We start from the raw sequence: 27,152 nt of genomic DNA on the forward strand, positions 1-27,152 counted from the left end.
TTTAATTGGCATCAATCATTGTACACGCGTCACCGCTGATGACATGAAGATTAGCAGACTACACGAAATGCAACCCAATGCCCCGGCTAGGAGAGGCTGCCTCCCCTGGGAACCAGGTATACCTGCATTAGTATCCCACACACAATACCCGCCCGGATGATGTCCACCTTACATAGACCCCTCCACATTGTTTCGTGGAACGTCAACGGCCTGCTAGACCGCATAAAGCGAACTGCAGTCCTCCGCAGCGCCCTGCACCACGCACCCGACATCCTCTTTCTACAAGAAACGCACCTTTTAGGCGCTCAGTGCACTTTTCTTGCCCGTTATGGGTTTGATATGGTCTGGCACTCACGTTTTACACGGGGTTCCCGGGGGGTGACCATACTGCTCCATAAGGGTCTCCCTTTTACTTTGTCACAGGTTGAGACTGATGCGCAAGGCCGCTATGTGGCCCTGGTCGGCAGGATCCAGGGATTTCCTCTTAATCACGTATCTCTTTACATTCCCCCGCCACAATGCCCGCTGCCCTCTAGCGACTCACGCTCCTCGTCTTCACCCTTCCCCAGGGCCCGACGGTCATCGGAGGTGACTTTAACGCTGTTATGCACTCCTCTCGTAACTCGACAGGCATTCCCTCCACGTCCCGCCTTGCCTCTGCTAAGCGCCTTTCTGATTGGTCCTCCGCCCTGGGTCTCTGCGACGCATGGAGGGCGGTGGAATTCCCGGCGGGAACAGTACACCCGCACTTCCAAGGCCCATCATACTCACTCTCGTCTTGACCTGCTCCTAATGCCTGCCCTTGATTGTTCGTTGGTGTCCGGGGCTACTATTTTGCCCAGGGGCATCTCGGATCACTCTCCTGTCTCCCTCCGGCTTGGTAACGCCCCGATTGCATTCGTACGACTTGGAGAATGAACGTCTGATTTTTGCAAGACACAGAATTCATTGAATCACTCTGACGGGAACTGAAGCCATACTTCGTGCTCAATATAGGGTCGGTCCTCTCGCCGGGTACTCTGTGGGAGGCCGGCAATGCCACCATGCGGGGTGTGGCCAGAGGCTTAGTCCATGTGAAGCGCACAACTCAGGTCGCCCGCCTTGCACAGTTGGAGGCTCGAGCTGCCCGGTTGGAGTCAACTCAGGGGTCTACTGAGGGTGCAGATTCCGCCTGACAGCTCACACTGCTTCGGGAGGAGATCTGCCAGATCTCCCTGGAAGCCGCTAAAATGCTCTGCAGCTCTTCGGTGGCTCGAGTATATGGCTGGGGAGATAAAAACGGCAAATTACTCCATAACCTAATTTCATATCCCAAGGCCACTCGCATCATTCCCGAGTTCTGTGATGGACATGGTACCTACCAATTCACCTCTCGGGCTATCGCCCAAGCCTTTGCAGAGTACTATGCCAATCTCTATGCGGGCCGACCCCCGAGGCCTCCCTAACTGCACTGTTGTCGGAGACAGGGACCCATCTGCCACGTCTTCCCCAAACTATTTCGCAGACTCTGGATCTCCCCCTCACTTCGGAGGAAATTCATGAGGCCATTTCTAACTTGCATTCCAGCAAGACGCAGGGACCAGACGGCTATCCGCAGGAATTCTATGCGACCCATCGCAAGTTGCTGGTCACGAACTTGGTGGAATTGTTTCGCCATGTGGTGGACAAAGGGTCCTTTCCCCCTGAAATGGACGTGGCCACTATTGTGGTGCTCTCGAAGACAAAGCCGCCTCTTTTACTTGTGCGGACTATCGCCCTATTTCCCTCATCAACACGATGGTGAAAATCTTCGCTACTGTTTTAGCCCAATGCCTCCGCCCTCTCTTACATGATTTGGCCCATCTGGACCAATGCAGTTTCATGCCTGCCCGGGGTACATGGCACTGCATTCGCCATCTCCACCTCTCACATCGCCACCGTCTCACTCCGTATTTAGCCCTTCTTTTCATTGATTTTGAAATAGCCTTTGATACGGTGGACTGGACTTATTTGGATGATGTGCTAGAGGTGATGGGGTTTGGCCTGCCTTTCCGGTGCCTCATTCACGTTCTGTACTCCTGCCCTAAAGCAAAGGTCCTGGTCAATGGCGTGCTGCCGGAGGCGTTTCCCATCCAGAGAGGCACTCGCCAGGGTTGTCCGCTCTCGCCGCTCCTATTTGCGCTAGCGATGCAGCCCCTGGCCTCCCTTATACGCCAAGATCCCTGTATCCAAGGCTGGGCATGGGACCCATTGCGGGTCGATAAGGTCGCCCTTTATTCCGACGAAGCCCTCCTTTTCCTGGCGGACTCAAGAACTCTGGCCCGCACTGCTTGGAGGTCCTCTCCACTTTCGAACGGGTCTTGGACCTTCGGCTCAACCCAGCAAAGTCCACTCTGGTTCCCCTCCACCCGTCCCATGCCTGTTTCGATTGGCAGACAACCATCCCCTTGCGCCGGCAATCTTTTAAGTACCTGGGAATTTGGGTTGCCCTGCTCCCAGATCTCGAATGGGCATGAACATTACACCCCTAATCGCCAGGGCGTACCTTAGGAAATGGCAATCTCTCCCTCTTAACCCCCTTGGCAGAAGTGCCCTTTTAAAAATGATGGTTTCCCCCGGTTACTGTATATTCTGAAGAAAGCCGTAAAGGGCTCGATGGGGCGACCGTGCAGCGGACGCGCCGGCGGCGCGCCAAAGGCAAGCCCGTCTGCGCCCGTCCTCGCAAAGGAAGCATCTAGCGCCAGCTATGCTGCCCATTTTTTCCGGTCTGAGGACTCCGGTCAGATAATGGGCTCCTCACGTCTTTATTCAAGAGAGGCACTGGTTCATATAGGTGAGTGCTATGCCAATAAAGGGACCCTTGGGTTTGCTGAGTCAGCTTACCCAGTGAGTGACTTTCTTGTTGGGGGCCTCCTTTCATGTGGTCTTCTCAATGTTAGATCCCTGCCAAAACACAGCGTCAAAATTCAGCTGCTGGTGGAATTACACGAGCTCGATGTCCTGTTTTTGACGGATACTTGGACTCGCCTTGACTGCCAGGTTGATCCGGGCTGTGCGTGCCCGCCTGGTTTTAAAATTCTCCACCTCCCTAGACCAAATGGAAGAGGTGGGGGGGGTGTGGGTCATATATAGGGCCTCCTGGCAGATCGGGACCTTGGATGTGGATCAGGTTAACGGACTGGAGCTACTTGGTCTGTCGATTAAAAATGCGTCGGGCTCATTTTCACTGGGGTTGTCTGTTATAGACCCCCTGGAGCCTTCAGTGTTTTGCAGCAACAACTCCTCCTATCCACTCTTACCAACATGGCAGCCACTCATAATAAACTGATAATTCTGGGTGATTTTAACTTGTGGCCAAATGGCTCCCTTGACATTGAGTTTTTTAACTTACTTCACTCATGTGAAGGCCTTGGTCTTTTCCAGCAGGTCACCGAACCTACTCATAAGGATGGCCATTGCCTGGATTTAATTTTTTCTGTTCCCCATTTGCTTCAGTTGAGTGATATTCTGCCCATGGATTGGACAGATCATTTTTTAATTAAATTCTATATAAATACTAATGTGGTCCAGTCTCGGATGCCGCACGCCACTAAGGAATTTTTGCGCAGAGATTGGAAGGCTTTGGCTCGGCAGAGGACCTCCGACCTAGTGTTCAAGGTTGGAGATTGCTTCTCCTCGGAAAACCTAGCGGATGAGAACTACGCCTCGCTGTGCCTTAAGATCACCTCGGCTGTGGATTTGTATGCCCCTCTTAAAAACACAGTTGTAAGGGTAGAGCGTCTGCCCCGTGGTTTAACGACTCCCTGAAAAATCTGAAACTAGCCTGTAAACAGGCGGAGAGAAGATGGAGTCGGGGCTATAATGACTCAGACAGGCTGCTGTGGAAGCATAAAATCCTGGAGTATAAGACCTTGACCCGGAAAGCCAAAGCTGACTATTTTTGCTTCACAATTTGCAATGCCGTGAATAGCTCTAGGAGCATCTTTAATATACTGAATGGTCTTACTAGCCCTGACTGTGCTAAGAACTCGATACCACCATCGCAGGAACTCTGTGAGAACTTGGCTAAGTTCTTCAGGGAACAAACTGAACTGATTATCAAAGATCTTGAGGGTCTCCCTAAGTCAAGTAGCTCCATGGCCTTGGGGGATCAGGCCTCGGAGGGTATAGATAAGGGCCCTAGCTGGCAACTTGATGAGCAATTATCGGAGTTCCCGCCTCTAAGGGAGGAGGATTTCAGCTCGCTGGTACAGGTGTGGTAAATATTTTAGTAATTTACCTTGATCAGAATTTCTAGGCAATATCAATAAGTTCAAAGTATGAAGAGCAGAGTCCGTGGTGGTTCGAATTCAGGGTCTTTATTCAGTAACTCGAGTTAAGGGAGAGCTCCGTCACCTGAGGAGGATCGGAAGAATCTCTAACTTTATTATCTGAACACACAGTATTTATAGCAGAAAAAGAGGAAGGAGCTTCCCTTCAATGAATGCCCGGATCATACGTTAACATAAGACAGAAGTCATGTAGGCCCGGATCATATGTTGCAATAAAACAGAAGTCATGACCATAAAAGGAGGCAGCGTCATGAAAGAGTGAAGACATGGTAGAGGAGATAAGGCTGCGTCATGATTTAGAATGAGGAAGCACAAGAGAGGCGAAGGTGTGGAGAAATAACACTAGGCTGGTTCCTTAGATAGGGGAGAGGTGGTCGTGACAGGATGTCTGTTTGTCGTGTTTCAGCATTCGGGGGCTCTTCTTCTTGGAATTGGTTATCGTGGTTTAACAGAGTGGGGCCCATTTCTCGGAATTGGCCCGATTATAGGGAAATGGTTACAGATGGGGGGGGTCTTGTTCTCGGCATCGGCTTAACCACAGTAATGTACGGTTTGAGTGAGGCAGTTGGTTCTCGGAATCGCTTTGACCATAAGGATAAGCGTTTGACTTTTTTGGGAAGGAGAGCGCGTGTGTGACTACATGAGGCGCATGATCAGCGCGTGGTCGGTTCGTGCTCGTGTTCTCGTGTGCTCGTGTTTTGGCGTGATGGGCTCGGGTACATGACGGAAGAGGGTGTATGATGGGACATAACTGTACGATAAATAATCATTTTCCTCATTCCCTCCTTGTCCCATAATATACCCTTCTAAAATTCTTTGCTTTTTCTAGTCCACCTCTATACTCATTAGGTCGTTTACTTGTTCCTGTAACATGATTCTTTCTCTTTCTTTCTTTCTGGTCTGGGTTTTGGGAATGCAGGTAGTGATACAGAAACTACAGAGTGCTGGACCGCACTGAATACAGAGGCAGCAGGTGAAGAGAATAGCTAGAGCAAGACCTAGGACTGTAAGCACCTTCCATCCCCATGAGGACAGGAGGCTCCAGAGCCAACCCGTCAGGGACCAGGCACCAGTGTCTGCATCTAGTTTTCTGGAAAGTATATGAAGGCGGGAAATAGCGGCATACACCGAGGGTGCATTATCTGGGATAAATATACAGCAGCTGGACCCGATCAGTTCACATACACCACCACGGTCAGCCAATATGATGTCTAGGACCATACGGTTTTGTAACGTCATGAGTCTGTCGGCAGCCATCTCAGCGGTGATGTTACTTAATGCACCGGCTGTTTCGTTTATGGCTCCCTGGACTACACGAGTCAGTTGTCTTATGTGGCGGCTGTTGATCATAGGCCCCCAGAATGGGATGACTCCTTTAAAGAAATCGCCAGCCTCTTGGCCCGCTGTATCTTCAGCGTCTATGGCCCCCCTTCGCCGTCTATTAATTACGGTCGGGGGGTCACTGAGATGATAATCTGCTGGGGCGGTGTAGGTAGGGGGAAGGAGAAATGCAATGTAGCATTTTCCAGACCAGCCTTGAGGTAACCAAGTGCGCGCGTGAGATCCACAGATGAAGTAGGTGTTGGGGGCAGTGGCCATCGTTGGGAAATTTGGATCAGGTAGGGTGTAGGTCTTGTTACATTCACTATCTCCCATTTTCTGACCCTTGCCCTTTCCTCTTACGCAGAATAGGCCCTGGTGGGGCACGGCCCAATCTCCCTGGTCTGTCTGTCTTTTCTGGACTGAAAATGTCTCCCTAAAGGAGGTGGTGTCATTAAAGAGGGAGTAACTGGTGTTTTCACTAATGTCTGCTCGTCCCCATGTTGCTGTGAAGGTTACCATCCTTGCGACGGCTCTTACTGTTTTTGTTTTTATCTCATTCCAGGTACTAGCGTTTTTGATCGGGGTCTCAGGAATGTTCCTAACAGAGGCGGAAAATATCATAGAGAGTGCATAGGTAGATCCAGCATAGCCAAAAGGGAGAGGAATAAAAGGCATTCCTCCGTGCACAGAATGTGGCATTAAACCACAGACCCAACAATTTGTTTTGTTAATCACCAATTGATGTTGGTGGAGTGTGGAGATGAATGTGTTATTGAAGAACTCTTTTCTTCTGTTCATGAGATGTGGAGGAAGATCTACGTGTGAATGCATAGCAGTATTGTTCAAGGGCGCGGGGGAAGACGGTGGGAAAGCTAGATGAAGGAACCAACCTAGACAAGCCATGATGCAGAAAATAAGAATCATGATAGAAAGGAAAAGGGGAACTTTGTCATGTAACAGTTTCGCACAATGAGTCTTTATCTTCATAATTTCGGCTGCTTAATCTTCGAGAGGAAAAAAATGCACCAGTAACCGGACTCTTCCCAGCAACCGCTTCACCAAGCGTCCGTCTTGGGCTTAAATAGCCACTGGGAGGCCGGATTCAGATACAAATGTCTCAAGTCTGTTTGGGGTAGGATCGCAGCCGCGATTTGTACTCTTCTTGGGGTAAAAGTTCTGGGAGGGGTGAAATAAAGTCTGTCGTTTCAGTGTCTTTAAAGTCTGTTTTTTCAGTGTCTCTGGTCTCAGGATCAGCAACAGTGTCCGGAGTTGGTCCGTAGAAGGGTTTGCAATGAGAGACGTGTAGCCAGCCTTTCCGTCCCTCGACTTTGATAGCGGTCCTCGTCGTCAGCAGCACCAGCTTGGGGGACGTCCACCTTTTCTCCAGAGGGCTGGTTCGATCAAAATTTCTGACGAGCACCCATTGACCAGGCCGAAGGGAGTGCTCGTCGGGCGTGGACTTGTCTGGAAAAGCTGCAGCCACCTGTGAACGGCAAGAACGTAGTGCAGACATCAAAGAAGCCAAGTAATCTGTCAGTACATTTGCATCAATGTCAATTAGCTTTTTAGGATATGGGATGCCCCAGATATTCGGAGGCCTCCCAAATGTAATTTCATAGGGGGACAGACCCGTCCGGGAATGTGCCACCATTCTCTTATAGAAGAGGGCAACCGGAAGAGCTGTAACCCAATCTATTTGTTTGTCAGCGCATATTTTTGCTAATTTTGTTTTTAATGTCTGGTTATGTCGTTCGACTAGGCCTGCTGCTTGGGGATGCCTAACACAGTGAAACTTCCAGGTGTATCCTAGCAGTAAGGAGACAGCTTCCATCAATTTAGAGGAGAATGGTTGTCCGTTGTCAGAGTAAATGACTCTTGGCAACCCGTAGCGAGGGAAGAATTCCCTCACCAATTGCTTGGCAGTCATCTGGGCACCATAGTCTGGGACGGGGTATGCTTCAGTCCATCGAGTTAAGGTACAGACTACTACGAGGACATACTTATATCCCAGACATCTCTCCATCTGTATGTAGTCCATTTGTAGGACTTCGAAGGGGTGATCAGGAGGATGGAACGCTCCTTGTTCAACTGAGATACTTTTCCCTGGATTGAACTGACAGCAAATCATACAGGTTCGCACTTTCTGTTTGGCTGCTGCACGCAGATGCTTGTTGTGCCATATCAAAGTCAGACTGTCTAACATTCCTTTTTCTCCTAGATGGGCGGGACCATGGGCAGTTTCTATCATTACGGGAACCATTAGGTCAGGGAGAAACCATTTGGACTTATCCTTTGTAACCCAACCTTGATTTGTGTGTGAACCTCCCTCCTCTTTCCATTTTTTCTTTTCGGTCTCTGTGGCTTGGTTTTGGATGTCCACTACATCTCTGGTGGGGTCGACAACTGGACAGATAGTTCTGGTGGTGGTTTCGGTGTTTAGTGTTTTTGTCTGAGCAGCATGTTTAGCTGTGGCATCTGCTAGAGCATTACCTCTGGTGATAGAATCTGTGATCTTGGTGTGTGCTTTACATTTCATTATGGCTATTTCTGTGGGTCTGTGTATTGATTCTAGTAACTGGAGAATAAGATCTCCATGTTGGATTTTTGTTCCATGAGAGGTTAGGAAACCTCTCTCTCTCCAAAGGATGCCAAAATTATGGACTACCCCGAACGCATATTGCGAATCGGTGTAGATATTGACTCGTTTTCCTTTGGACCATTCACATGCTTGGCTGAGAGCTATTAGTTCTGCTGCTTGTGCTGATTGTACAGATATTCTGGCGGCTAAAAGGACTGAATTTTCAGTAGTGACAGCATAGGCTGCTTAAAGTTCGCCTGATTGGAAGCGCATACAAGAACCGTCTACAAACAGTGTGTGTTCTGGTGTACTTAGAGGGAAGTCTGTAAGTTCAGACCGGGGTTTTGTGACTAGTTCGACTACCTCTAGGCAGTCATGGATTGGATTATCAACTGGGATAGCAGGCAGTAGCGTAGCTGGGTTGAGGATATTGCATCTTTTGATGACGATGTGGGGTTGGAACAGAATGACTTCATAGCCTGTAAGGCGAGCTATGGTCAAGTGTTGTGTCTGTGTCCTATTCAAGAGTAATTCCACTGCATGTGGAACTTGTACTTCAAGAGAGTGTCCTAGTACTATGGAGTCACTTTGTCGTATTGCTAGAGCTGTAGCTGCAACAGATTTCAGACAGGCAAGCAAACCTTGTGCAACAGGGTCGAGGGTACTAGAAAAATAAGCACAGGGACGATGTTTGTTGGCTTGTGTTTGTGTGAGTACTGACAAGGCTGTACCTTCCCGTTCTGTGACAAAGAGGACAAAAGGTTTGGCATAATCGGGTGTAGCTAGGACAGGTGCAGAGCATAATGCTTGTTTGAGGGTGTCAAAAGCAAAAGTATGATCAGGTGTCCATGGCAGTGGGGAAGAGGTTGTGGTTGTTAGCTGTATCAGAGGTTTGGCCAAGTATGCAAACTGGGGAATCCATTGTCTACAGTAAGACGTGAGGCCAATAAAGGCACGGACTTCTTTCTGTGTCTTGGGGACAGGAATGTTAAAAATGAGTTGAATTCTTTCAGGTGTGAGTGCCCTACCCTCCTTTGACAGCAGGTGTCCTAGGTAGTCCACCTGCTGTAAACACAATTGTAATTTCGAGGGTGACACCTTGTGGCCATGTTGTGCAAGGAACATTAGGACAATTCGTGAAGCTTGTTCACATTCTGGTTCGGAGCGTGCGGTGACCAGCAAGTCATCGACATATTGTAACAATGTCGTGTTGGCGGGCAGAACAATGTCATCTAGCTGGCTTTTAAGTGCCTGACTGTAGATACTGGGACTTTCTGTATATCCTTGGGGAGCTATTGTGAAACAGAAGCTACGACCTCGTAGGGAGAATCCGAATAGGTACTGACTGTCTTGGTGGATGGGTACACTGAAGAAAGCATTCTTCAGGTCTATTACAGTGAAATGTGTAGCCTCAGGATCTATGGCTGTTAACAGAGTACTGATATCCGAGACCACAGGGTATTGTGGTACTACGCATTTATTGAGTTCACGTAAGTCAACCACGAGTCTGTAGACTGGTGGCGCACCATCATCAGTTTTCTTCCTGACTGGCAGGACTGGCGAGTTACATGTGTTGGAAGGTACTTCTCTGACTACTCCTTTTGTTATCAAATCATCGATAATATGAATAAGGGCTTGTTCTGCATCTGGAGGTAATTTGTATTGACGGATACGAGGTAGGACAACGCCTTCTTTCAATGTCACTAAGTGTGGTGTAATATCCATGAATCCTACATCTGTTGGATCAGTAGCCCATAGTGTAACAGGAATGTCTCTTAGTCTGACATCTAGTTCTCGTGTGGTGAAATGACCTTTAAAATCTCGGAGGAATAGTCGGACTCCTTCTGGGGAACAACATATTATAGCACCTAGTTCTTTTAGTGTCTGGATGCCAAGGAGATTTTCGGGACAGGACTTTGTAAGTACTAAATCGGTGGAAGTTGTAAGAGGACCAACTTTAAGAGAAATTGGTTCAGAAACTTTGTTGATGACAGGTGTACCAGAAAAACCCAAGGAAATACTATTTGAGCTAGAGAGGGGTACCTTGGGAACTTCGTTGTGCTGCACTGTCGTCCTACTAGCCCCGGTGTCGATCAGAAATTTTGCTTCCTTACCTAGGAGTTTAGCATGTACATAGGGACCCTCTTAGTCAACCGGGACCGGTATTAGTGGACGATTATCGTGTTCCTCCCAGCTGTTTCATGAGATCGTGGGGAATTCAGGATAGGATGACACTGGGTACTGATAGAGTTGGGTGGTAAGTTTAGCATCAGTTGGAGGAGCAGAAGGACGAGGGGGATAGTTACGAGGTTGTGTCTTCCCAGTGGCAATATTATGTTGTAATACTGGACAGTCACGCACGAAATGTCCTGGCTTTTTACAGTAATTACAAGTAGCTTTTTCTTGTGATACTTGGGGTTGTTTAGGGGTCTGTTGGATCGTATTAGTTTGTGCTACTAATACCTTCATTTTAGTATCTTTTGTTCTCTTCTTTTCTTGTTCTTGTTCGTCCCTAATTCTATTTTGGTGATATTGGAGCATCTGAAGTGCTTGTGAGGGGGAGCTTGCTTGCCAAGTACTTTCTACCTTCAGTACTCTATTTTTGATTGTGGGCAAGGCATTTTCTACGAGTTTGGAAACAAATAATCGACTATAGGCATCTCCACCGGAGGAGAGGCCGCTGTTGATGAGGAAGCATTTCTCTAACCTGGAATAATAGTCCCCTATATCCTCATCTGGTTTCTGTTTACATGCAGAGATAGCATCCCAATCTTCTTTCTTAGTGGTCAGCAACTGGGACAGTATTTTAGGGAGACAGCGAGGGAGTTCCTGAACTAGAGGTCCCAAACCTTGTCCGGGATTACGAGTGGCATCTTCTTTTTCTAGGTCTGCCCATGTTACCTTTTTCCCTTCAATCTCCCAATCTTTTCCTTTTAGCTTGTCGTACGTTCCTTGAGGTAACAGGACTTTAAGGAGAATATTGAGGTCTTTATAAGTAAAGGAACCCATTTGAAGAATGTCCTTGAGTTCCCTATGGAAACCCGAAGGGTCTTTTTCGTGGGAAGGGACCATTTTCTTCATCTCGAGTATTTCTAGTTTTGTCAAAGGAGTGTACACGAATGTTTGTTGCAACTTTCCATCGGAATCTGCAACGGGGTGTACTTCTCGGAGGGGGAACTGTCCTTGGTCATAGGGATGGGGATTTGTATCATAACTGTCTGTAAAACATTGGATATATTGCTGTCGTAGTTCAAGGAAGATATTAAGGAATTCTTGTCCCCTAGCCACCCACCTCCCTTCTAAACAGTCTCGTAAGAGAGGATGTAATCTTTTTGATGGGCAACCAGTATCTTCGTACATTGTAATGAGGTGTTGAACCATATAGATGCTAGCTAGCCTTTGAGAGGCTAGAGGGATCGATAAAAACATTTGAGCAACTATATCAGAGCCATATATGGAGTATTGAGATACCCAATGGGTGCTTGATCTCGCGAGTTCCTTTTCTTGTGTGGTGAGTGGTGGCTCGTCGTCCATCCAATCATCTAGAGCTTCTTGCGTTCGTTGGAACAACCTATCTGTGGGGGCTGACAATTTCTTAGTTCTGAGTTTGAATTGTCCGTTATTCTGAGAACGAGGGATACGGGAACGTACTGCACCCTGAAAAGCAGTTCCTTCGTCTCTATCCTCGCTCGTACTCTCATTCACAGTTCCCTGGGTAGGGGCATCTTTTCGATGGGAATCGGAAACCTTGCTTATGAAGAGTGGAATAAAAAGATCTATTTATTTTATTTTATTGTAATTTCCTGCGACTACTGCTTGGTCTAGTTGTAGTAAATCATCAGGAACTCTTTTTCCTGCACTAGCTATCATTCTAATAAAACAAGTGATCATGAATCGTGAGAGGCATTTTCTATGTGCTATGGGTCTATTTTTTATAGCCTCCTGTAGTGTTTCTAAATTTTCTCCTGTTCGAAGCGCTTCATACATTTTGTTTAGGCAATTTGTGATATTCGGTACCTCTCGTATACCTTCTAGAGCTTCTCGTAAGCGAAGGGAAATATCTGCTTGTGAACCTTCCCCTGGGGTTGGATCATAATCACATTCTAACAGAGGTAGAACACCACCCGAAGTGTCAGGGATGGATTCCGTCTGAGTAACTACTCGTCTGGCTGTTACCTGATTCGTATAAGCAGGAGGAGGCTCCATCAAGTAAGTAGTAATAAAATTGTCGGGTACAGAAGGAACCTTAGGGCGTAGAGGTGCCGTAGGGGTACTAGAATCCGAGTTAATCTCGGACCCTGTTTTTGGTGAGATGACAGGATATATACCCGTTACTGAGGCTGAGACCTCCCTTTTCTTTTGTTCAGAACAAATATCATCATCCTGATCCTGTAACTTTTTCATCTTACTTTCTTCCGACATTCTTTTTGCTTTCTCAACTTTCCCTTGCTCTTTCTGTTCCCTTCGATGTGCTTCTTTTCGCCATATATCAACACTCTCTAACATCGAGGGTCTCGCTTTCTTTTCCCAACATCTTTTCTCAACCGCCATGATACAATTCAAATCCCATGTGCCACTCTTTGGCCATCTGAACGCGATGTCTAAATCTTTAGTATAACCTTCCCAAAGATCCAAATACAAGATGGCACCAATCCCATACTTTGTGTACATAAAATAACCAGGAGTATCCTTCGGGGGGACTGGTACAGACTGTTCCAGTAACCCCTTCGGGTACCCAGTTTACACAGCTTAGAGAACAAAGGCATTGTATCAGATACAGATAAAACTTTACACTTTGAAAAGACTCGATATATTCTGAGTATCAGAATACAAACATACCGTTTTCTAGAAACCTAGAACCCGTCTTTACCGTGCTCTGAATAACTCAGAACCCGTCTTTACCGTGCTCCGAATAATTCGGAACCCGTCTTTACCGTGCTCTGAAAATTCAGAACCCGTCTTTATACACCCCCAGCAGTACTCACCGAGGTGCAGAGAACTTGAAGACCTTGAAGATCTGGACACTTGATTACGCAGCGCTCGTGGACGGGGACTGGTCGGGTTTCAGACGACCTCGGACTCGGCAATCTTCACAGGTTTCGGGCTCTGGGTCGGAACTTCCGCTGTCGTCCTCACCGCCTCGTATGGATGGCTAGGCCGTGGCTCGGCCCCTCTTCGACACGAAGGAGTTCATGCAGGAACACCCTGCAGTGTGCACGTAGAAGTCCGTCGATGTCTTGAAGAGACCGGTCTAGGTCCGCATCACCGGCGTGTGGGGAGAAAGGGAAGTACCTGTTCGGGCGCCAATTTGCTGTGGTAAATATTTTAGTAATTTACCTTGATCAGAATTTCTAGGCAATATCAATAAGTTCAAAGTATGAAGAGCAGAGTCCGTGGTGGTTCGAATTCAGGGTCTTTATTCAGTAACTCGAGTTAAGGGAGAGCTCCGTCACCTGAGGAGGATCGGAAGAATCTCTAACTTTATTATCTGAACACACAGTATTTATAGCAGGAAAAGAGGAAGGAGCTTCCCTTCAATGAATGCCCGGATCATACGTTAACATAAGACAGAAGTCATGTAGGCCCGGATCATATGTTGCAATAAAACAGAAGTCATGACCATAAAAGGAGGCAGCGTCATGAAAGAGTGAAGACATGGTAGAGGAGATAAGGCTGCGTCATGATTTAGAATGAGGAAGCACAAGAGAGGCGAAGGTGTGGAGAAATAACACTAGGCTGGTTCCTTAGATAGGGGAGAGGTGGTCGTGACAGGATGTCTGTTTGTCGTGTTTCAGCATTCGGGGGCTCTTCTTCTTGGAATTTTTTATCATGGTTTAACAGAGTGGGGCCCATTTCTCGGAATTGGCCAGATTATAGGGAAATGGTTACAGATGGGGGGGGGATCTTGTTCTCGGCATCGGCTTAACCACAGTAATGTACGGTTTGAGTGAGGCAGTTGGTTCTCGGAATCGCTTTGACCATAAGGATAAGCGTTTGACTTTTTGGGGAAGGAGAGCGCGTGTGTGACTACATGAGGCGCATGATCAGCGCGTGGTCGGTTCGTGCTCGTGTTCTCGTGTTTTGGCGTGATGGGCTCGGGGACATGACGGAAGAGGGTGTATGATGGGACATAACTGTACGATAAATAATCATTTTCCTCACAGGGTATCTCCTCTGGCTTGCCCTTGGACCCGGTCCCACATAAAATCTGGAAAGAGTATGAGAAGCAACTCTTTCCTACTCTTCGCCTGATTTGCAACCAATCATTGGCCAGTGGTACAGTTCCCTCTCACTGGAAGCAGGCCTTGGTATCCCCATTGTTAAAAAAACCATCTCTGGATCCTGAGTGCTCCAAAAACTACAGGCCGATCTCCTTATTACCTTTTCCGGCTGAAATTGTGGAACTCCTGGTTAGCGCCTCTCTCTCTAAACATCTGGAGCAGCATCAGCTGCTGGAGGAAGTGCAATTCGGATTTCGACCTGCCCACGGGACCGAGACGGCCTTGGTGACTGCTATGGATGAGCTGCAAAGGCGTGCGAACAGGGGACAGGCAGTTGCATTGATTCTGCTTGACCTGTCCACCGCCTTTGATACGGTTAACCACGTGATTCTTCTGAGAAGACTGTATGAGGATGGGGTGAGAGGCTGTGCCCTGCGCTGGTTTCGATCATTCTTGCAGGATAGACCGCAAGCGGTGTCTCTTCCGCCTTTTCAGTCTGCGTTCTTTCCTGTGTCGCACGGGGTTCCGCAGGGTTCAGCAATTAGCCCTATGCTATTCAATATTTATCTTAAATCCTTGATTACGGTTATTAAATCCTTCGGGATTAATACCATAAACTATGCGGACGACACTCAGTTAATCCTCTCCTTTGAAGGCGAGGATTCAACACCGGTGGAGTTGTTTCATGAGTGTTTACGGGATACGGCCCGCTGGCTGCAGAACAACTCCCTTCAATTTAATGCGGCTAAAACCGAGGTGCTTTTCTGTGCAGGGGGGAAGATTCCCCCCCTCCTTTTCCTGATGACTTTTGGCCCCCTGAAACATCGGTCAAAGTTCAACCAGTTGAAACTGTCCGCAATTTGGGTATTATGTTGGACAGTAGACTTTCTATCGAAGCTCAAGTCACAAAGACTACAACCTGCTGTTTTGCAATAATTAGGTCTCTGTTGAAGATTATGCCTTTACTTCCCTCTCACGCACGGGCTCTTGTAGCCAGATGTACAATATTGAATCGGCTCGATTATTGTAATGCCCTTTTACTTGACTCTCCTGGCTTTCTGTTGGATAGGCTTCAAAGAATTCAATCTGCTGCAGCTAGGCTAGTCTTAGGATTGCCCAGAAGATCGTCCGTGTCAGCAGCACTGGCTGAACTTCATTGGCTTCTTCTCAGGCAGAGAGTACAATTCAAGTCTCTCTGCCTGGTCTTTAAAGCCCTTGATGGGCTTAGACCCCCAATAATGCAATCTAAATTTTGCTTGGTATTCTACCTCTAGACTGCTTCGCTCCTCATCGGCTAGATTGGTGAGAGTACCTAGATTCAGAAAAGTTAGCTCAGGGGGCAGATCTTTTGGGGTGGCGGCCGCTAAGCTGTGGAACAGCCTCCCTTGGGAGGTTAGGCAAATTAGGGAACTTCTCCCTTTTAGGAAATCTGTGAAGACCTGGCTCTTTCCTAAGCCATAGTCTCCTGTGCTCGCTTTAACTTCTCTCTTGCCTCTCGTGTAGCCACCAGCGCCAGGATGCCTGTAAGGAGACAGTGCGCTTTACAAGCTGATTAAATAAATAAAATAAATAATAAATATTTCCTTTAACCTCCCTGCGAGCTGGTTTTGTGAGTTTGGAGGTTTTTTCACCTGGTTTTTAGGGGGGGCAGGAGATCACGGATGTCCCTGGCACATTGCTGCATAACTCCTTATGACGGGGGTATGGGAGTAACCAACCTCCATCTATATTATCGAGCCACAAAACTTATTGTGGAAAATGACTGGTTCACGGCGGGTGGTCCGACCCGGCGTACCAGGTAGAACTCCAGGCGTTGGACTTCCCGCGGCTTCAGGGCCACTTGTATGGAACCTTCATACCAAGGGACCTCCCCCCATCACTCGGTCAGTCCTCCTGGCTTGGAGCACTGCTTAGCGTCTCACAAGGTGGGATCGGAAACTTACCAGGCAGACCCCCTGTGGTGTGGCAACTTGGCTGCAGGAGACCTCATCCCTCCGGGACTTCCATTGGTGGGACCACATAAGGATCTCGCTTCTTGGGGTCGTCTGGGTGGGGGACCATATCAGAACCTTTGCGGACCTGCAGCAGTGCTATTCCCTCCACTCTTCCCAATTCTACAAATATCTGCAGCTTAGGCATGCCCTGGGGGTGCAACTTTTGTCCACCAGCTCCCTTCCCGAGTTTAGTCCCCTTGAGGCCCAGGTGATGATGGGGAATCTGGGTAGCGGTGGGGTTTTTCGGATTTATAGTTCCCATGTGAACAATAGCCCCGCAACCTTAGACGCTCTGCGAGTCCGTTGGGAGAGTTGGTTGGGACCCTTGGAGGAGGCAGATTGGAAGGACGTCCTCATGGCCCCCAAGACCCTGACGACCTCATCCAAGCTGAGTTTATTCCAACTCTATTACTTACACAGGGCTTACCTCACCCCAGCGCGCTTATACAAAGCACAGCTGCGCCCCTCCCCGGCCTGCACGCGTTGCAGCCATGCCCGCGCGGACTTCTATCATATGGTCTGGCAGTGCCCTGTCCTTGCTCCATTCTGGGCGGGTGTGGAATTCTGACAGACCCTGGGGTGGACCAGTCCCCATGACACATTGCGCCTGATTTTAGGCATATTTGATGGCCTGGGTGGCTCTCGGGCAGACAAGCATTTCCTTGGGACAGCAGTGGCGAAGCGAGATATAGCAGCACTATGGTCCCAGGCCAAACACCCAACTGTGCGGAGCTTGAGACGGGGTGGGGGGTGGACTGGTGTGGGACTCACGAGGAGCCCCTCTTTGAAGCCCGGGGCTGCCCCGAACTCTTCAGAAAGATATTGGGCAAATCGTTCAACCTGGTGTCTTGAGGGGTGGGGTCCTGTCTTGTGCTTCAGGATAACCTTGTGTATGATTTTACCCTGCAAATTGATTTGCAAGTCTCTGTTGTTTCACGTGTGGATGTACATTGTGATATTATGCTCGATTTTGATGCCAATGTGAATGTGTGGTTTGATCTAAGATTTAATAAACTGGATTATCAACAAAAAAAAAACAGCCACGAGCACACAATTTGTCACACAAGGAGGGAGAGCTTTATACAACAATAAAAGAAATTCTCTCTGGTTCCATAGTTTCCATTAAACAACTGGGTTGGGAGGGGTTGCAATGGTTAGAATCAGGGGCTACTCTCACCAAGAGATATGCTACTGTGCTTTAGAACCTGCCAAGACTATATATAAAGATTTCACAACCAGCATATCTTGGTGAAGGAAGGATTTAAGGCCAAGCCCCATCGTGAGATGGCTAAAACGTTAGCACTGCCCCTTGTCTAGTGGTGAAGGTTGGGTGTTCTCTGCTGTACACCTCGGTAAATTGCGCTTATTGTTGGGGGTCCTTGTCATGTATTTCTTTTATAGCCTTTGCTACCTCATCCAAGCTTAATTCTAAGCACTACTAATGCAATCAGATAAGAGAAAAGGGATATGGAGATTGTGAGGCCTAAGGTTCCCTTTTATTCTAATTCAATAATCAAGGTATCTCCTTTGTGAACTTGATTGATTTGATTTATGATTTAATTATTTATATAGCGCTTTAATCAACGCTGGGTGGCGCATCATCAGCAGTGAGGGGGAGGCTTAGAACAGGGTAGTCTTCAAGAGTCTCTTAAAATGTAGGTGATCTTGACACTGTCTCGGTACGAGGAGGAGTTGATTCCAAATGTGGGGGGCCTGATAAGAGAAGGACTTTATTTTAGGGATTGTGAGGAGGGATTGTGAGCTGGAACGCAGCGTCCGGGGCGGGCAGTGGAGGTGGAGACTCTCTCCTAGATACGGTGGGCCATTGCTCCAGATAGCTTTGTGTGTGAGACAGCAGATCTTAAATTTCACACGTTTACGTATGGGCAGCCAGTGTCATTGGTGAAGGAGGGGGGCAGAGGCGGACCTGGGTGGGGGGGCGTTCAGTACCGTGCGAGCAGCTGTGTTCTGGATCATCAGCAGACGGTTTAAGGAGGACTCATTGGCTGCAATCAGGAGGGCGTTGCAATAGTCCAGTTTGCTTAATACCAGGGCTTGGGTTAGGGTCTTTCTAATGGTGTCGGGATGTAGGGAAAAGCTTCCCTTAGTAGGCCAAGTGTGTGGAAGCAGGATCCGATTGTGTGCGTGACGTGTTTCTTCATGTTAAGGGACTGTTCAAAGTAGACACCAAGGTTTTTGACTGTAGTAGCCGGTATGGGGGGTTTGCCTAGTTCTGTGGGCCACCATGATGGTGGCCAGAGGAGGGGAGCGTCTCCAAAGAGCAGGATCTCAGACTTCCCGGCATTCAGTTGGAGGAAGTTGCTTTTCATCCAGCGTGAAATTGCCACCATGCCTGAGGAAAAGGTGGTTTGGGAGGACTTATTGAAGGCAAAGGTGAGCTGGGTATCGTCCGCGTAAGATATCGGTACAAACCCGTTTCTTCTCAAGAGGGTTGCCAGGGGGGCTATATAAATGTTAAACATGGAAGGACTTAGGCAGAGGGAAAGCCTGAAGTCCAAGGTTAGAGGTACACCTCAAGAAGCTCCTGTGCTGATGGTGGGTTGGGGGGGGGGGGACAGGGGGGGGGTTAGAATCTTTGAACTGGAGGGGAGTTGGGGGGGGAGTTCAGGGTTTCCTTAGTTGAGGAAGGAAAAGTAGGCACACACACAAATCCGAGACAATACTCCTGCAGAAGAAACACCAGGCATGCGGGCGCGGAACCATTGCTGCCGCCCGGCCCCCGGGATGTGGGCCTGCAGGCTGTGTACACGTGATGTTGACATACCAGACTGTGGCACCGTGATTGATACTGAATGTGCGTAACTATTGGCCTGTGTAAAGTGTGTTTACAATAAAAATTACTTTAAAAAAAAAAAAATGGAAGGACTTAGGCAGGAGCCTTGTGGTTCCCCCTTGTTGAGTACGTGGGGGGTGGATCGAAAGCACTAAAAGGGTAGGTTGGCTCTGGTCTACGGAAAGTCTAATGGTCCGTGACGGCCACTAGGGCCGTCTCAGTACTGTATTTTGGACGGAAGCCTGATTGAGTGGAGTCCAGGTAGCCGGTCCTTTCAATGACTTTGCTCAGATAAGGGAGGAGGGAGATGGGGCGGAGGTTCGGGAGATTATCAGTGGGAAGTTTGGGGTTTTTCCGGATAGGGATGACGCCGCCACCAGCATCTCATTTTCTATCACACTGAATTTTTCTTCGTTCTGGCTTAGGGATCTTGACGCGAGGCTGACTGTCGTCACGTTAATATAAGTCATTGTCTCTATATAATGTGAGTGTGATGTAACGCACTCAGACACCCTGCCCTACATACTTGGGATGAGTAACACTATAAAAGAAATTAAATACACACGAGAGACGGTCTAAGTGAAAATGAGGGACACCATTGGAGGGTGGTAGCAAGGCCGGACTGGCCGTACCGGGCATCAGGTGTTTCCCTGGGAGCCTGGAAAGGTGGGGGGGCGGTTTTGTTGCTGGGGGCTGGCACTGCACAGTTCCTTGTATATCCAGTAGTTTTCAATCAACACTAAAAGCGGCCTCACTTATATTCAGGTGCGGTTCACCATTGTCTGGTGACTAATGTACCTGCTGGAGTGAGATGCGAATTTTGAATCGTCTAAGGTAGCAAGCTGCGGCTATACTGAAAAACCATGAAGTGCACTATTATCTCAACCTAATATAAACTTATTTTGACTTGTACTTAGGTGGTTGTTTATTTACTTACTTATATACTATTGCGCAACCACCTCTGATGTGTCTGTAAAACGTACCTTTTTGTCCCGAAATTTTGTCCTGAATTTTGAACTTTTGTCCTGAATTTTTGCACTCACTGTCCTGAATTTGCACCTATGCCAGTTGGTCACACTAGAGACTAGGAGTATAAACCATCAAGATATTGGGCAAAATGAGGACAGACAAATAAAAAAAATACAAAAAAAACATGAACACAGAGATTCCTATAGAATGAAGAGTAACTAGATATCCGTAAGGGAAACCATTCAATGTCCCCTTGAAATGCATAGGAAGACTCCTCCCTCATTGTGCCCATGAAATCCTGTGAATAATCCCCAAATCATTTCAATGGGCAGTTGCCTACTGCTCACGGAATGATAAAGAAGGACCCCCGAATAAGACCCTAACTAAACGGTAAAGCCTCGGTCTCAAAAACGTGCAGTGCCTTAAGAATGGAAATACACACAGGCCGCCTCTCCTGCGCAGCAAAATGAGAATATACAAATTGCTCGTTAGCTGAAAGAAACGCCCCCAGAGCTGTTTATACTGTCCGCTTAGAGCAGAGTTCTTCACATTGTGGGTGTCTGTGGCTGCATTCCCAGGGGGGCACAAATGGCTCTTGAAGTATTTGCAAATAAGGAAGGCCTGGAGGAGCGAATTTATTCACTTGCCTTTGACGCGTTTCCAGGCAATTTTGATTTGCATACAGCAGCTGAAGGGCTTTGCCAGAGAGTATAAACAGTGATCCTGGATCCCCTGAGGCAGGATGTTGGGGAAAGGGCAGTGATTGGTGTGGCAGGGTCAAGGATGTGGCAAAAAAGGGCAAAACATTCTGTAACAGGTTTATTTTTCTAACCTTCTGGTAACTGCATACAAAAATAAGGGCACACGTCAAATGGAAAATAAACGCGAGTTAAACTAAACAATTTTACTACAAAACCTCAGTTGCCTAATGCAATCAAAGCAAATGTCTGTTTGTGGCCAGAAAGCAGCACCAACTCCAATAGGTGTATGCAGCAGGAAAGGGCCAAAGTAATGCGTCAGGGTTGAATAAATTATGTTTTAAGAAAATGCAAATAATACGACCTAATGTGGGACATTATATGATAGTATTTCACTATTTCCATTTGTACATATGTGAATACTGCCTGGGCAAAGATTTTACTTTATTATTACCAGTGTACCCCCGAAATACACCAAGGAGCAACTGAAATTTGCCTAATCACCTTTTGCGAAGGGCCATCCACTGCGTGGCAACATGTCACTACATTTTTAATACCTTTTAATCCGTTTGAGCTAGAAACATATTTTGTTTGTTAACATTCACAGATTATGCAGCAGATGACAGATTAAGTGACAAATGCAGCAAAATCCCTAACTATGCAGAAAATGACGTAGAATTGCATAATTTCAGTGGTCCTACCAGAAAATCACAACACTGAATCCTAGTTGACGCAGTGGAAAATAGTGGCATGTGTATATATAGTGTTAAAAAATCTAAGCCTGTGACAGAAAATACGTAAGTCATCATTTTTACCTATATATTTTAGTAAAAAGTAACCAGACTACATCTGGAAACATTTCAATGAGAGTTTGTTAAAAAGATGCACTCAAGAACTCAACTGGTGACACCCTCACAGTGCAAACAAAATAAGAAGAAGGACGGAGCGCTGAAACTTTTCAGACACTCTGTCCCAGTCACAGATCGGGGTTGAATCCATCATTGTTCTTTTGCTCACTTTGTCATCCTAGTTCAGACCCAGTTACTGTCACAAATAAGGCAGGTTGACTAACCTTATGAAGCAGGCACAGCAGAAGTGATGATGTTGCTAGTTTCTCTCTTCCCTGAGTGGTACCACATGTGAGTCATATAAGTATACACTCCACAGAGAGAACCTCACCCGGGGAAGGGAGAAAATGGAGAAATAAAATATAAAGGACTGGCAGCGAGAAACCATCTAAAGCATGTGGTAACAAGGTAGTTGTTACACGTTAGGTCTGCATTCTGTTTCCTGCATGGAGACACAAGGAACATACATGAATACACCCCCAACCCCTATAAGCATCCGTAATAATTATCAGTGTATAGAGACCCACTCACTTATGTTAACTGCCACAAGCATCCGAGTAAACAAGGCACAAAAAAATAAAAAATAAAGCAAAGGTGAAAGAATAAGAAGTTCGGATAATCAACAGTTCTTGATGCTAAAGCCTTAGCCTTCCGTAGAAAATAAAGTCGATAGCATAGGAAGCTACTTAGCTTAAGCACGACGTCTCTTCAGACTCTAGCGTAGGGTGTGCAAGAGAATCAAAATAACAGGGAAATACGACTCCTCCCCGATTGACAGTACTCCATAAAACACGATCCGAGCACTCAACAGCTCTATGGTGTCATCAACTCCATTGAGTACGAATGGCCCAAAAAGAAAGCGAAATGTACAAAAATTGAATGAATTAGAGCCAAACAAAAGTTCTTCACGTTAGTTCCTTCACTAACGTCTCCGAATAGTCTATTCCGTAGTTAAAGAAAAGTTAATGGAATCATTTCCCAGCACTCGAAAATAAGCGCCGCAGAGAACGTCTCACTCGCTCTCAGCGCGTCTTCTCCAGCGCGGCTCACCGCGGAAGGCAGGTGAAAGGTCACAGCAACGCACAGCGCGTTCGTAGAACTCGTCTCACCCCAAAGTCTAAAAACAGCAATCCGAATGAGCATCCGCTCATCCACAACAGCACGAGAGAAGCTTCCAAGGAATCCACCCAGGTTGGAAGTACCGGCAAGTCAGCTTCCAGGAGATCAGGAAAGGCATCAAACACAGGTGACAAGCACAGAAGGCTTTCCGGGAGGCACAGTTATAGCAAGAGAAAGGAATTAGAGGGACATGATTAGAAGACAGACTACACATAAGGCATTCTGGGATATGTAGTCTATGGTTTCTAAGGGGCTTAAATCGTGACAGAGCCCCCTCAATGACCGACATCTCGGCGGTCCACCAGGCTTAGAGGGGGAACAAGGTGTGGAAGTGCCTTAAAAGCCCTAGACAGTGTAGGTTAGCGCGTGGTTCCCAAGAGCGCTCCTCAGGCCCATACCCTTTCCAGTCAATCAGGTAATGCAAGGCACCCCTTACCCTCTTGGAATCAAGGATAGCCCGTACCTCATACTCAACATCCCCTTCTATCTGCACAGGCTGAGGTCTCACAGAAGCTCTGGTACCCTGCACATACGGTTTCAGTAGAGACACGTGGAACACAGGGTGTATGCGCCAAGAGGAGGGGAGTTTCACCTTCATGGCCACTGGATTGACCACAGCCACAATAGGATAGGGACCAACAAATTTAGGCTGCAAACGAGTGTTCCCCTTAAATTTCAAGTGTTTGGTACTCAACCACACCTTATCTCCCACAGTGTATGCTGGTTCTCTTTCTGTCTGCTTGTATTTTATTGCGGGTTCTGGCTGCCTCCAAATTCACTTTGGCTTCTTGTAAAACAGATGTGAGGTGAGCATGGTGTTCCTGAATGGTGGGATGTGTGGAAAGCCCTGGTTGCACAAATGGTAGGAAATTGGGATGATACCCGTTAAGACAAAGAAGGGCGAACATCCCAAAGATGAATGAGTAGCGTTATTGTAGGCGAACTCAGCCGTCCACAAGAGCGTTCTCCATTCCTCGCCCTGCTGGAGGGTGAAACATCTTAGATACTGCTTTAGTGTCTGATTGAGCCTCTCTGTTTTTCCATCTGTCTGCAGATGGTACTTTGTTGACAGACGCGCGTCAATCTTCATGATCTCACACAGAGCCTTCCAAAATTTGGAGGCGAACTGCGTTCCTCTATCTGTGATAAGAATGGAGGGGATACCATGTAACCGTGCTATGTTTTGCAAAAAGACCGTGGCTAATTCCCCTGACGTGGGCAACTTAGTCAATGCTATAAAGTGACCCATCTTGGTCAGATGATCTATAACCACCAGTATGGTGTTGTTACCGAAACTGAGAGGCATTTCCACTATGAAATCCATGGACACTGTGTGCCACGGAGCAGGGGGTACAGGTATGGGTCTTAGTAATCCACTACTTTGTTGATGCTGGGCCTTGGCTTGAGTACAAATTGGGCATCTGGAAACGTACTCTTCTGTGTCTTTCCTTATCGTTTCCCACCAAAAGTATCTAGATACGGCTTGTAACGTCTTTTGAGCGCCCATGTGTCCACTTAAGGAAGAATCATGAGTCCATGCTAAGGTTTGACTTTGTAGCCCTTTTTCAGGTATGTACAACTGCTTATCTCCGAAGAGTAATTTGTCTTTCAATGTTCTCTGTAATGGCTCCTTGGCAATCCAGGCTTGTGCATCCAAAGAGTCAACTTTTTCCTCTACTTGCTTCAAGAAATCGGAGGAGCTTGTTATCGCCATGACATGCGGAGAAAAGGACGTCTTTTGTAGAATGATAGGAGGGTCTTCAATGGCTGAGGATTTGTTCTTCAGTACAGATTCTGGTCTTGAAAGAGCGTCAGCTTTGCCGTTTTGTGGGCCTGGACGGTATTTAATCACCAAATCAAAATCCGAGAAAAACAAAGACCACCGTAACTGGCGTGGTGTTAAGGCTTTCGCACTCTTGAGAAAGAGGAGATTGCTGTGATCCGTGTAAATTTCCACTGTGTGTCTGGCCCCCATAGGATGATGTCGCCATTCCTCACACGCCCTTTTGATGGCCAATAATTCCTTATCAGTGATACTGTAGTTAACTTCGCAGTTTGACAGTTTTCTCGAAAAGTAAGCCACCGGATGAAGTTGTCCTGTTTCAGGATTCCTTTGTGATAGTATGCCTCCTATGGCGTAATGAGAGGCATCTGGATGCCGCAAAATAGGTGCTGTAATGAATCGTGTCTTTAGAGCTTGGAAGGCTTGTTCTGCAGGGACAGTCCATTAGAAGACCGCTCCTTTCTTTAGTAGGCGAGTTAGTGGCTGTATGATCTTGGAGAACTCCTTAATGAATCGCCTGTAAAAGTTTTCAAAGCCAAGGAAACTCTGCAAGGCTTTCACACAAGAAGGGGAATCCCACTGAATGATTGCTTGTATATTCTTCTTGTCCATGCGTAAACCATTTGGGCCAATAACATAACCTAAGAACTCCACCTCCGTCGTATGGAACAAACACTTCTCCAATTTGGCATATAATTCATGCCTCTTCAGTCGATCCAAAACCTCTAATACATGCTTGACATGTTCTTCTTGTGAGGTGGAATAGATCAAAATGTCGTCAATATAGACGATATTCTAGAAACAACAGTGGTCCCCAAGAGTATATAAATTCAAAAAATGATAAACAATAGTCCACAGTGGAAACTATGTTGGCCACTGTCCAGCCGGACAGGGTAATTTATTTTCCAATAAAACAATTACTGGGGTGTAGAGAGGCACAGTCCTGTACCAATTCTGGGAACAAACTTATAGAGTTTTTTAGGCAAGAAGGAGCATGATTGGCCACTTGTAATTCAGTAAACATTTAAAGTTGTGCCAATTTTTAGTGCTAGACACAGCATAAATTAAACACAATAGTCGGGCTGTGAAAACACTTAAAACAAGTCGACGTTTCGGTCCCTTATGCTCAATGTTACGGGACCATCATCAGGACTAACAGTACATACAATTGCTTGCCTGGTATAAACAATTAAACACACATCCGCCTATTAGGGGAGGAAAGGGTTGAGAAAAAAGGAAGAAATATATATGAAACCACTTCATTGGTAAACTAGCAAGTCGACACTACACTTTATTCGGAACCGACTTATCGTGTTCGTTAAGTCCATGCATGTGGAATCATTAGCCTAGGAACACGTGCTTTTACTAGTCTGTGTCTATAGCCTTGAATCATACACGGGGTGCAGCGGGTGACATGTGTATGTGAATGGAAACATGTTACTCTGAGTACTGATAATCAGCCAGTTATTTTATCCAGAAGTTACCTTTTCAAAAAAGCTGTAGTAATAACTTCATTAGTAATGAATTCAATAAATTCAATGGATTCAATAAAGCGTCGCTTCCACGCATCTACCGCATTCATTCTGCATTTAGGTTCATTCATTACCGCTTTTTTCAACATCATGCACATTCTAACACCTCTCAAAGTGACCACTTACCCCTGTGGGTCGGGTGGTTTATTCGGGTAAAATATTGGGTTGCAAGAACCTCGTTTTGGTAGCCGCCTAAATAGGGGAGGAAGGGGAATTACAAAATTGTGTATAAGCGCTAGCGGCTCCTTAAGGGATCAAATAGTCATAACCGGATGCCATTACCTGTTGAATAAGGGCGGTTCCGCTAAGTGCACCTCATTTTCAGGGAGCAGTAATATCTGTTGGATAAATAAATATCAATGCAAGGGCGGTTTACATTGCGGAGGTGAGCGTCTAGAACCCGGCGTTCCGGGAGAAGTTGGGACACACAAGCTTACCTTGCGTTAGACAACGGCCGGAGTGGTCCGATGTTGATCAAAACGGGTCTGGAATGGGAAATAAGGACCCGATTTCAGTCAGAGGTTCATGCGGGAATTTCGGGCAACATATCTATAATTGCTCATTGCGCTTACCAGTGCGGGGCTACGCCTCCGTGGTGTATGGGGTCCCGAGGTGCTCTGCCAGATCGCAGTCACTGAGGCCAACCGGGCTGGACGCTGGATAAGCGTGCACCGGTGGAAATGGAAGAAGGACAAGGCGCACATGGGCGCCATCTTGGAGTGGGGTAGATACACTAGGGTGAGTTACGTGCATGTGTTTGTGCACAACTGGCTATAATAGACGGCGCAGTGCTCGAGTGATTTAAAAGCTTAAACACACAATATTTACATTTGGTACATAAATTATATTTACATGTATAAAGATTCAGTGGCCTTTTGGGGACCGACTCATTTTCTCATTTACAGTTTTCAGTGCATAATCACTAGTCCATCGTGATTATGAAACGTCAATGTCTCAAATTACACCGCTCATAACAAAGTAGT

General features: G+C 47.0%; 1 protein-coding gene across 1 annotated transcript in view; it reads right to left on the reverse strand.

Moving 5' to 3' along the window:
- Window positions 1–4,521: 4,521 nt before the first annotated feature.
- Window positions 4,522–27,152, reverse strand: part of LOC144753959 (uncharacterized) — a 35,630-nt gene continuing 12,999 nt past the window's right edge. The window contains exon 2 of the mRNA XM_078641480.1: window positions 4,522–7,116. Coding sequence (XP_078497606.1) covers window positions 5,136–6,620 — 1,485 coding nt within the window. The 5' untranslated portion in view covers window positions 6,621–7,116 and the 3' untranslated portion in view covers window positions 4,522–5,135. The remainder of the gene's footprint in view (window positions 7,117–27,152) is intronic.

The sequence above is a fragment of the Lissotriton helveticus genome, chromosome 5_1 (genome assembly GCF_964261635.1).
Source record: "Lissotriton helveticus chromosome 5_1, aLisHel1.1, whole genome shotgun sequence".
Lineage (NCBI taxonomy): Eukaryota > Metazoa > Chordata > Amphibia > Caudata > Salamandridae > Lissotriton > Lissotriton helveticus.